At 40.5% G+C, this 12,319-nt stretch overlaps 1 protein-coding gene across 1 annotated transcript; it reads right to left on the reverse strand.

Annotated features, from left to right (window-relative positions):
- Positions 1–829: 829 nt before the first annotated feature.
- fam219aa (family with sequence similarity 219 member Aa) lies at positions 830–11,036 on the reverse strand. Its single transcript, XM_061833350.1, has 6 exons — positions 10,750–11,036; positions 7,974–8,070; positions 7,636–7,729; positions 6,791–6,871; positions 3,752–3,806; positions 830–3,356 (listed from the first exon to the last, which is right to left on the reverse strand). Exons 1-6 carry the CDS (start codon positions 10,807–10,809, stop codon positions 3,198–3,200), a joined length of 546 nt encoding a protein of 181 aa, XP_061689334.1. The 5' UTR covers positions 10,810–11,036; the 3' UTR covers positions 830–3,197.
- Positions 11,037–12,319: the final 1,283 nt, after the last annotated feature.

Genomic DNA, 12,319 nt, shown 5'->3' on the forward strand with positions numbered 1-12,319 from the left:
ACCAAAAACCCAATCCCCCCACACCCTCACCCAGCATGGACAGGCACTATAGTATTCTGTTACTCATCCAGCTATCCTACTTCATCATAGGATGGCCTATCCCAATTAGATTATTTGATGGGTGGAGGAAGGATGCATATGACTTCATATTTCATCATTCATACAAAAAACTAAAATTAGGAAATTTGGTTATATTGATTAAAATGTAGTGGACAACTGGGTAGAGTGTCTGCTTCACAGTTCTGAGGACGAGAGTTGAAATCCAGGGTTCGTCATTGTGGCATTTTCATGTTCTCCTCGTACCTGCATGTTTTGTTTTTGTTTTTTTGTTGGTTTTTTTTTTTTTTGGGGGGGGGGCACTCTGGTTGTTTGTCTCTATGTGCCCTGAGATTGGTTGGCAACCAGTTCGGGGTATACTCCGCCGTACCTGGGATTGGCTCCAACACTCCTGTGACCTGCGTGAGGATAAGCGGCTCAGAAAAAAGGGCGACTGAATTTGTTCTTGTGGTCTTTTATTGAAATGCCCTGGGCTGAAGACCTCCAAAGGTAGCGCATCTTGTAGGCTCACTACCCAAACCATGAGGTACACCATGACATATTATCTAATATTTCAATACTGTAGATATGGTGTAGGTTCAGCCTTCACAGAGATCAGAAAGGTAATAATGTTTTATTGGAGTTGTTTCTTTTTGTAGAAATGCATTGAAGCATTCAGACTCAGAGACATGTTTTTCATGTCTGGGAGGAAAAGGTGTTTTTATAAAAAAAAAAAAGTGTTCTGTGCATCTTAATAATGATTTTATAATGCCATTAACAACTGGCAAAGCAATCTGGGTTTCAAATAACGTTTATTTTTGCGGGACAATTTGCACGATACACAAAACTTGAACACCGTTTAGTGGAAATGAAACCATTTGAATCCGTAATAAGTGTCTGACAAATAAAGTGAAACATTTGGTAAACCAAAATTGTACACAAAGCTGGCAAATAATTTAAAATGTACAACTGCAAATAAATATGTGCTTTTTTTAGTGCACCATTATGGACAAAATAGAGTAAGTGACACTAAATCTAAAATGATAATATTCAGAAACAGTGTTAGCTATAAGAGGACTGATGCAGGTTAGCATCTTTTACAGTCGCTGTAAATGTTTACTATAAACAGAAGCTAAGAGACAAAACACTTTTCTACACATAATCCCACCAATTCAACCATCTATGTTGGCACCTTGTGTGGTTTTAGTCAAAGGGGAAGACTTATTTCATAATAGGCTTATATTGTGATTAATATGGGATTTGCTTCTCCACTCATTACATTTACTACAATTTGTCCCACTGCGGAGATCAAAACATGACCTCATATACAGAGCTTCAACTGCAAAAATAACTAAAAAATACTCAAGATATACTACATCTCAATGCAGTATCCCTCATTTTTTAAAAACTATGTAAACATATAGTATGAGACCCAGGGTGAGTTCTGATGCCTGAACACAAGGTTTCCCCAAATATTTTAACATATGAAAGTAAGCTTCAATAACTTACATTGTGTGAGTCATGAAAATATTCTGTTACATAACTTCCATTAGCAATAACCAAACACACACACACCAAATTTGTATCCAAGTTATCTCATGCAGCTCAGCTTATGGTGTATTTGTTATATCAGCTAATAGGTCAAAGTTGGCACAGAGTAAGTGGAACAAATTGACATGTTTGGGGGGCGGGTATTCAGCCTTGATCTTTTGGGGTCACCTTTGTCGGGGGGAAAAAAAATAATCACATCACAGGGCTAATGTAGTAAATGTAAAGCGGATGTGTGAGAAAAGGCCATTGGCAGTGAAAACTCAAAGCTGTTGCAGGTGCTATGGATATTTGTGCAAAACAAATGTGTTGGATATGTACATAAAAACACAATTTAAAACAAAAACTGAAGAACTTAAAGTATTTTACACCTCTTAAACAGGAAACCTCAAATTAACAAAAAAAGAATGTGCCCACTGAAGCCACATTAAATTATGTCAAAATTCACAGCAGGTACAAAACGGAATTCACATATAACAAAGGCATTCCTAATCAAGCAGGTACTCACCAGAAATTAGTAGGATTTGGTACAAAAAGTAATGCACTCCAACTAATGGAAACCCTGCATGTTTGATTTCTCTCAACCAGATTCTTTTTAAAATGACTGTTAAAATACGAGGTCATAGCTATGAAATCACTACATTCATTTATGAAAACATTGCCAATTTTTAACGTGTGTTATGCAGGTTTTCTGTGTTTTGTGGCAGCTGTTGCATGCAGACAGCGCTCACATGCAGGAATGCTCGCATTTCTAAGCTTATTATATAATTTGTACCACTTCCTGCTAAATTCTCAAGATGTTCCCTTCATATTGATGCATGGGTAGACGTTAGCAAAGAAATTTCTCTCGCACCATGTCCTAAAAATAGTTCCTCCAAAAAATAAAATAAAATTGTACCATGAATGATGTCTGACAGTATGGTTAAGGGGTCAATAAGAGTCAGCAATTATATGCACAAGTTGGCCATTTGACAATTTTAACAGGCAACATGCAGAGCTATTTGTTTTCGCTTTTTTTTTTCCTTTACCACAATAATGAAATAGACATTACAGTAATTAGAAAACTAAGATTTGAACTACCTTAAGTGTTCATGGTGAAACGCTTGATGGTTGAGGTCTAATTCTCTCCGTACTACTCACACATACATATCTTTATATTGGACACAAAAATGAAGACAAAGCAGACTGGCAGTGAGGATCCATACAAATTCCAACCTTTTACCAGAAGCAGGTAAAATCATTCAAATGATTCCTTATCGCCATAAGAGGTGTCTGGTCTTTTGCCCAATCAACAGTCCAGAATGGTCCATGTGAGCAAAATGAAATGTACTGTAATGATGACGGTCGGGGAACAAGCAAATGGGTTTTCCTTCAAGCTGATGTGCCTTCATTGCAGTCCTAGTTCATCATACAATGTAGAAGGTGCACACATCCAACCATAGGAGGAACGAGCACAAGATCCATTGGTGATCCCTACCTCGGTCGCTGACTCAGACATTTACAGACCCTTTTTTTCCTTCCTTCTAAAAGGTGTGCAAACTGTTTAATCCACTCTTTTTTGTGCCCCCCCCCCCCTCAATTAATTTTTTCCTTTTGCAAAGAGAAGGGTGGTGCTACTGGATCTGACACGCTGTGGAGGGAGCAGATTGGCAGCACATGCAGGTGGGGTTGACCGCTTTGGGGGGGATCAGATCCAGGTCCTCATCGTCTGGAATTTCATCCAGTCGGTAGCCATCCTTCAGGAGCTGGATGTTGAGGTCCTGATTGATTTGCTGCAGTACAGAGAAGTAGGACTTGAACCATGACCTTTGGAAGAAATTACTTAAAAAAAATGGATGTGTGTTTATCAAAGAGATCAAGAAGTTTGGTTTATTAACACAGAAATGAGCAGTAGAATGGTAACTCTGAAGGTAATGAAGTGAGGTTAGCGGAACCGATAACTGGAAAAAGACAAACACAATGTATCCCACCGATACCCCAGCCATTTGGACAACAACTCGTAGGCTCAGTGTTGAGAGAGTACCTGGTAAAGGGTTGAAGTAATGATGGAGTTCCATGACCAGATGGTGATGTTTGTGCTTTCGCCAAATGATATGGCTAATAGGGTGAGACTACATGAACGTAGATAGAACGCGTGTATAGATACCTGGTCCCTCAGACATCTCACCTCGGCTGAGGAGTATCCTGATGACGAATACCTGGACATGTCGAAGTCATCATCACTACAAAACATAGACCGACAAAAGTTAGAAAATGCTCTTTGGCCCAGTTTATCCACAGGCATAGTCAGCTGTTTGGTTGCTCATAACTGAATGAATTATTCACATGTGGATGCGAAATTATATGCGACTGTAGGCTTCATGATTTCTGTCATCATTATTGTGATGTGGACAAATAATAAAAAGGCAAACGCTTTTAATGAAGTTCTACATCTCATGTTGTAAAAGGTACTTAATGCTATAAATTACATTGGAACTTGAGGTAGCTCAAAGGTATTTTCAGTAAACATAAAACCTGTATGGTAGAGCCTTATCATCTGGACTGATAAGCGTTTTATAAATGCATTGATCTCATCACAGCGTACAGTATACTGTATTTAGAAATCAGTGTAAATTATTAAATAATTATTTAGATTACAGGCGGTACGGTGGCGCAACTGGTTAGAGGTTAGCCTCACTGTTCTGAGAACCAGGGTTTCAATCCTGGCCCAATTCAATTGTATGTGAGGTCAATCAGAAGACTAAATTGTCCCAGGGTGTGAATGAGAGTATGAATGGTTCTATGTCTAAATGTGTTCTGTGATTGCCTGATGCCATCCCAGTTTAGCTGGATTAGGCTCCAGTTTTCCCACAACTCCAAAGAGGACAATCGCTATAGAAAAAGGAGAGATGTCTCTAGTCAGTCTTTTAGGTAGTCAGGTACTTCCTGGTTCATGGAACATGACAAAATAGACGTGTGGCCCCATTTTGGTTCTTGAAGGTGGCTCACTCCATTATTACAACAGGGTGCTTTAATGCTATCTGCACCGAGACCCACATGAAAGTACAATAAGTGTTGTTGATGATGATCCTGATCTTGCAAAAGGGACATCAACAGACTAAAATAAAACAGTTGTGACTTACAAATTTCTGTTTTGTTTGTTTTTTTAATGTGAAACTCTTATACAGCAAAGAGAATCATGTGAACTGTAGGCACTTTTCCATTACAAGTTCAGGAAAGGCCGAGCCCCGCTCTGGCCCGGCCTCGCCTACATTGCTTTTCCCTTAAAACAGGCACCAATCAAAAGTCTGAGGGGTTTGGGAGAGATCAAGAAGGTGACGTGCTCATTTCTTGTTGCACCTTCCATTTCTTACTGCATTTGATCTTCTGCCAATATGGAGAAAAATGGACACACGTCCTCAGGAGACCACAGAATAAAAGCTTCTTTAAGTGTGCCACACACTGTGCGACGTAGTCAAACCCAAGTGGACCAAACCATGGTGTAGAGGTTCCAACGCATCCCTGAACACCGAACCTGTATAGGCGTTATTTACGATTAAGAACAGTGTACTTTATCACATTTCTTAAACAATAAAAAATATAGTTGGAGATAATAGCTAAGGAAGAGGCATCTTGCTAAAGAGATCGGCCACTCGTGAAAAAAAGTCACCAAAACACCCACATTGTGCGACAATTCAAGTTTGGTGGATTTGTTTGGTGTGCAGCAGGATTTATACACCAAGAATGTGAAAGTGACGAATCACCACGCTTAAAGTAACGCCTAAATGTGTCGGCCAAGCAGAAGACGGTGATGTCACGACCCTCTTCTGCTTGAGTTTTAGAACCAGGTCGGAGGAGGTTCTGAGTTGTGGTTCCTCTGTCATCACCCAGCCTTTAAAAAGGGTAGCGCAAAAGCGATCACACAGGGCAGAACCAGGATGGTTTGCAATAGAACCGGTATGATGGAAAATGTTCTTATGTGTGGATGTGGATCTAAAATGTGGACAAGCAGCTCATTTGTGTGGGTGTGAGACTACACGATAGGATGCAATTTCATGAGGTGTGTCTGAAAATTTCAGACTGGCACTGAAAGAAAGATATACTGTAGGTGCTACATTTTAAAACCCAAATACAAACTACAAGTTTCCCCCTTCAATGTGGACTAGGCGATTAACCATCATCCCTACAAAGAGACCCTTCGGCGCTTGCGTCACTCAATGAGCGAGAAAAATTGAGAGTTGTGACTCGACAACTCGTGGCTCCTTCACTATGACAACAGGCCTGCTCACAATGGTCTGAGCATTTAACACTTCTTAGCTGAGAAGAACATTGGCGTGTTGGAGCAACCCGTTTTGAAGACGTGGATGACGTCAATATGGCTATGACAGCAGAACTGTGGAGGATCCTGGGAGAAGCCTTGTACTGGATAAAACCTTGGCAAACAAGAGACGGAAAACTGTATCGTTTATTTGTATAGCCCTTAATCAAAAAAGCGTTTCAAAGGGCTTCACAGGGCACCGTTGACAATATCCCCTAATTCTTCTTCTTCTTTTCCTTTCGGCTTGTCCCGTTAGGGGTCGCCACAGCGTGTCATCTTTTGCCATCTTAGCCTATCTCCTGCATCTTCCTCTCTAACCCCAACTGCCCTCATGTCTTCCCTCACCACATCCATAAACCTTCTCTTTGGTCTTCCTCTCGCTCTTTTGCCTGGGAGCTCCATCCTCAGCATCCTTCTACCAATATACTCACTCTCTCGCCTCTGAACATTTGAGGAAAAAAGAGGGATGTATGTACCTCACAGCCTGGTGCTGCTGTACAATGTGTCCTATGTTAAAAAATATATCTTTTGTGACACCAGTCATGGAGCTTTTCTGACATGTCTTGATATCCAAAAATGTGCCCTTAGAGTCCGCTTTGTCCAACACAAACCAGTCCAGCGCAAGGTGGAAGCAGGCACTCCCTCTGAGCTGCTTTTCCCTCTCCAAATCCTCACCCCCACTATCCTCTAATCCTGCAACCAGGGAGAGGCTTTGCCCCATTTTTGGAGCCTTACTGCTCCAACTCTCTCAAGTGGCTTCATGGATTAATTTAACACGGTGAGACCAACAACACAACAAATCCGTCCCTTCCCCTCTTATGTCAGGTGCTTACTTTTATTACTGACGAGTTTCATGTTTTGAAGTGTGAAACGGTGTGTTAGAAGGTAAAGTGAGTAATCTATGCATACCTGTCTGTGTCCAGTGCTACAAGGGGCTTCTCGTCTGGGCTCTGGTCTAAAGAGGAGTAGCCTTTATTTGGCACAACCAACCTAAAGAAAGACAGCATCATGTTTCCTAATTAGAACTCCATTTTAAGTTTGTTGGGAGCTGATAAATCTCATATTGAGCATTCAAGTGACTGTTTTCATGTTTTTGTTTTTAATGGCACTAAAAGCTCTTGAGATTTTATGGAAAACATGCTCAAAAAGTCCAAGAAAGCAAGAAGAACATCTAGTGAATGAACAGTATAATTTCCTGTAAATCATTTGTCATTACGAATACAATTTCCATCTCATACAGAAGAGGCAGAACACAAAGGGAGTACAGACTTAATGTAAAGTGATAATCTTGCATTTCCGAACAGCTACATGTTAAAAGTACATTTCCACTATCTGGCCATTCAATAGGTCCAAAAAAGTTGTGGAAAAAAGGGGTGAATCTGTAACTCACAGACTGCAAGACTTCAAGATTATCAATCTTCTTCAGAGTATTTGGCATCAAGCCATTGGGTACCATTGTCTTTCATATATTTCCACTAATCCGCCAGGGAGTGGGATTAAACGGAGTCAGTTGTCTATAGTGTTGGGTTATACTAGAGTTTAATGCGCTGACTCTGTGCTTGTAATTTATTCACACAAAACACAAGCAAACCCACATCTTTGTTATTTCAAGATCTTTGTAGCATTACAAAGTCAATGGCTTCTGTCCAAAGGCTGATAAAAACCTCTAGTGTGTTTGTGCGTCAAATTCCAATACAGACGTTGTACTCTGTACTGAATGGAGATCAGCACCGCTATGGAAAGGAACTCATTACCTTGTCCTAGCATTCTTCTTCGGTTGTTGATTGACAGGACTACCCACAGTGCCATTCTTCACTGATCCCTTCCTGGCAAGATCTCTCTGTTTCTCTGGGCAACCACAAAATGTAAATGTTGTCAGTAAACATGACGACTACCGACACGATTGGTTGTAATGAATGGGTTAAATCGACCATAACAATAATGATAATTATAATACACTTTTAGACAACTTTTGGCACCTTTTGAACTGGATACAGTTTTCTTTGAATTCTCCTTGAAAACTACTTACTGTTCAGATCTCAGTGCCGTAATGATTTCAAGTGGTGATTTGTGACTGTGTAGGGGATGATACCTATTTGGACTTGCAGTGGTGAGGGCTTGTAGTTTATAGCCACCGTCTCTCCTTTGGCATCAGGGTCAGCTTCTGAATTGGAGGAGGCTGCTGGATCCTAGAAAAATGATGGGAGGGTAAAGCTTTCCTCTTCATTGTACCAGCAGACACATTTGATCACATTCTGACGCACCCTTACACGAACACAAACATTGCCGCAATCTCTTTAGATGGGATTCGTGTCCAACACCGCAGCACTAATTGCCTGAGGACAAGCACGGCTGCGTGGTGTGCAGCATCAATAGGCCCGAGTGTTCTGCCTATACACTCCTGGCTCTAGTTTTTTCTGTGTGAGCGCTGATGGCAGGGAGAGGAGGCAGGCTGTGGTAGAACAGGGGGGCTCCTGTTTTCGCTGGGGCGTCAACAGATTGCGAGAGAGGAGCAGGGTCATGCTTGGCTTTCCCTGCTAACAGAGTTCCACATTATGTTGATTGTAAAGCCCTCCACTGTTGCAACAGGAGGGACTCCACAGGGCACATGGGTGGAGATCGCCAGGGAGTTGGCAAGCAAATACCCGACATATACCATGGTGATTGATGGATCCTCCAAGGAATGAAATCATGTGACTTTAATCTGCCCTAAATCAACAGTAAATGTCCTCGACGAGAGAATTAAAGAATTAGAAAATGGATGACTATTTAGGGATGGAGCACTTCATTTGGTATATCTACATAATTCAATAAGATGGAAAACAAAAGGCAAAAGACTGGAAAAAAATAATCCATAAAATGAAAATAAAAAACATTTTAAAAAAGGCCTGGAAGACCACAGAAGAAAATTAAGGAATTCAGGATACATTTTGATTTTTCCTCAAAGACAAAAGCCAATTAATAACTGAAAGTCCTGCCAGCACTTTGGTTTATTAAAAGTGGTTTGTTGTGGCATTATACGTCTGCACAATAAAATAATCAAACCATACTGCTTTGAAAGATCATTTGCATGCCACCACTAGAAACATAGTACAGTATTTAAGACCTATGACATTCAGGATCAGGCAACGCTATTTTTAGATGGTATCAAAAATAAAACATGGCCTGCTGCCCTTGCCTTTCACATACTGTAGATTGTATCATATATTGATGCACCCACACAGAAATGACACAATCTCTCCCTGTATCTATTTCATTACCCGGAGCCTCCTTTACTGCCTTCTGACGTCGCCAGAACCACAAGGCTGCTGACACATCACGGAGTCCACAGAGATTGAAAAAGGATTAAACATCATGGCTTCTCCTCGCAGCCAATAGCTGTGAGGCCTGACTAATCAGGTGATCATGAATGACAATAGCAAATGTTCTGCATTACACCGTAAAAATCCACACAGCAATCTATCATAAATGTATAGCTATGTATAGTTTCTCCACTGGCAGGAATTTAAGAAAACAACAGATTGTTATAACATTGACATACACAGAACATTTTCTCCTTTGTGTGTGTGTGTTAGCAGGTGCCAAGATGATTCATTCGGAATGACAATGTGGTAAGTGGTTAGCATAACAAAGGACCTGCCATATGTGCCACTAAAACAAGAAGAAAGTGTAGAAATTTAAATTGAGTGATTCTACCGACAACATGACCAAAAACCCGGATGGTTTGAGCAAAAAAAAAATTGCTTGTGTTTAATTATGATATGGGTAGGATTACTGCAGTCTATATGTATGACTGTCCTACTGCGAATTGTGAAAATGTGCATATTAATGCCTCCCAAAAAGTGTTTGTAACTGCCTTGGGAGGCCATAAGGTGGTGACAAAGGACTACTATTGTCTAAATTAAATTCTTATACTCACTTCAAATTGTTTCCCTGGTACAAAGATCCCCCCCAAATATCCACCATTAGGCAAACCCCAAACAGCAATTATGTGGCTATAGGGTGGAACCCTAATTGTTTTGGCATGATCAAGCTCATTCACGACACTGTGGCTTGTATTTGTACACGTGATTTTTGTTACTTGCAGTGCTCTAAAACCAGTGAATCCAACCCTGTTAGTGTGCCAAGAGAAATCATCATCTGTGCCACAGGAAATTACCCAATTTCACATAATTGATCGTTTATCTTTACGCATCTATTGACGGCAGCAATGTCAAGTGACAGGCAGAAAAATGAAATTCTCTTTCACTAGATAGGAGAAGGCACGCAATTGACCAGATTAGGAACCCTATTGTGGAGGTGTGCTCTAGGATTTTATTAATATAGTAGTGTGTAAAGTGCCTTGTCTCAGTAAAAAAAATGGGAACACTGGCCTACAGAATAAGGCGCATATTCTTATGACTTCCTGTTGCTCAGCGTGAGTTGTCATATGACATTTTTGAAAATGGAAATGTGAAGAGCGGAGCAGTCATCAGTCTTCAACAGAGCTCCTCTTCTTCGTGTGGGCTTGCACGCGAATGACGAAATGTGACCGTGGTGGCCGCAACTACGTTGAATGTCAACTTTGATGTACCAGCGTTATTTTAGAAGACGTCGTTGATGACACGTAGCTAGGATAATGCGGCGTTGACGAGCTCGTTTTCATCCGAGGAGGGGCGAGGCTTGGCAGCGATGCTCTTATTCGTGTAGCAATCTGACGTGATCGTTTCTCCATCCCGTGTGTGTGACCAGAGAAAAGATGCAATGCTCACGGTGGAAGCTGCGATATGACGCAAAAGGGCACAACCCAGACAACTCCGTTTCCAATCGCAGTCAATGGTGTCGATTAGCATTAAGATTTCTGCGTGCTTGCTTGCTCGCTCGCTTACCAAAGGTTGCGTCTCCCCGTTGACTGGCGGCACTTGGAACCTGTCGATTTCTTCCATCATTTTTGACCAAGCGTTATGGTAACAGTGCAGTGTTGACGATAAACTACGTTTCGCGTCTAAGTGTGCAAATTTGAGATGTTCCGTTGCAGCATTATAGCGGCTGGTTTTCCTCCATCCCGACAGAGGTGACTCGACAGCAAAACAGCAGCACCGCCTCACTTCCGGGAACAGCTACTAAATATTCATGAGGATGGCATCCAATCACAGGAGACATCACGAGCAAGCGTATGGCATGGCTCACTGTTTGTTGACATTTACATATGCGATTGACAACAAAGCCACTCTTTGTGCACTGTATGTGACATCGATCCAGTATACATTCTCTAATATCGATATTCTGTACTCACAGTTATTAATGCAAACAAGAACTACGGCAATGACCAAACACTGGCAGAAATTAGTTAGAAAAATCTAACCTTGTTTTGACAGGTTAAAATTGATCAACATCAAAACATTTCATTCTCAGATGACATACTGAATTGCATTTTATCATTTTATATTGTTACAATTTTTTCAAGCCAATTGTAAGTGGTTATTGCTGTACTTATCTCTTTATCTCGATTCATGTGGCTCAGTTTGCATGACAATTTTGTTCAATCTTAATTCATTTAAATCTTTGCTTAAATCTTATGGGGTCATTGAGGTCAAGCGCTCATTTTGACACGAGGTGGACAAAGACAAAAGCAAAACAACTAAAGTGAGAACATAATTACTAAGTTACCAAAGCAAAATCGTTTTTCTTCAGAGATGGTCTGCATATGGTGTCAACCGTGTTGAGTTTGAGTTCTGTTGTGCAAAGTCCTAAAAGTCACGATGGACTTCCATTTTTTCTATTTCAAGTATTATTCAGACATGAGACCATTGCCATACAATGCCGTGATAAAGTATTCACCCCCTTCTTGATTTCTTTTCTTTTCCTTTTTTTTGCATGTCTATCACACAAAGGTTTCAAATCATCAAACCAATTTAGTATCACTTAGAGACAACCCACGGAAATACAAAATCCAGTTTTCAAATGACAATCCAATTTATTAAGGCACAAAAAAATCAAAAACCTTCAATTTATCTGTGAAAAAGTAATTGCCCCTAACCTAATAACAAACCAAATAATGGGTTTTGCCACCCTTGGCAACAATAACTAAAATCAAGCATTTGCGATAATTGGTGATGGTTCTTTCACATCGCTCTGGAATAATTATTTGCAGAATTGTTTCAACTCCACCATATTGGAGCAATGGAAGAAAGAAAGTGTAGAGTGACTCTTACCACACCCTGTATATACAATTCTGCAACTGCCTGGATAATTATTGGAGTCGTAACAAGATGAGCTCCTATAAAGTTCAAACTGAGCTAATGTTCACCTGAATGAAAGGCAAAGTTCTGTGAAAAAGATCTGTTACAAAAATGCATTGGAAAAGCAAATATTATTTTCAGTTTATCTAATTTTTGGGGAAAGAATGAATAATGGAATATCCATCCAACCATTTTCTGAGCCGCTTATCCTCACGAG

Source organism: Syngnathoides biaculeatus, chromosome 10 (assembly GCF_019802595.1).
Source record: "Syngnathoides biaculeatus isolate LvHL_M chromosome 10, ASM1980259v1, whole genome shotgun sequence".
Taxonomy (NCBI): domain Eukaryota; kingdom Metazoa; phylum Chordata; class Actinopteri; order Syngnathiformes; family Syngnathidae; genus Syngnathoides; species Syngnathoides biaculeatus.

Coding starts and splice junctions, on each gene's coding strand:
- fam219aa (XM_061833350.1), bottom strand. CDS start 10,809: ATGATGGAAGAAATCGACAGGTTCCAAGTGCCGCCAGTCAACGGGGAG. Junction 7,730..7,973: donor ACCACTGCAAGTCCAAATAG/GTATCATCCCCT, acceptor GTGGTTGCCCAG/AGAAACAGAGAGATCTTGCC. Junction 3,357..3,751: donor CAGGATACTCCTCAGCCGAG/GTGAGATGTCTG, acceptor TCTGTACTGCAG/CAAATCAATCAGGACCTCAA.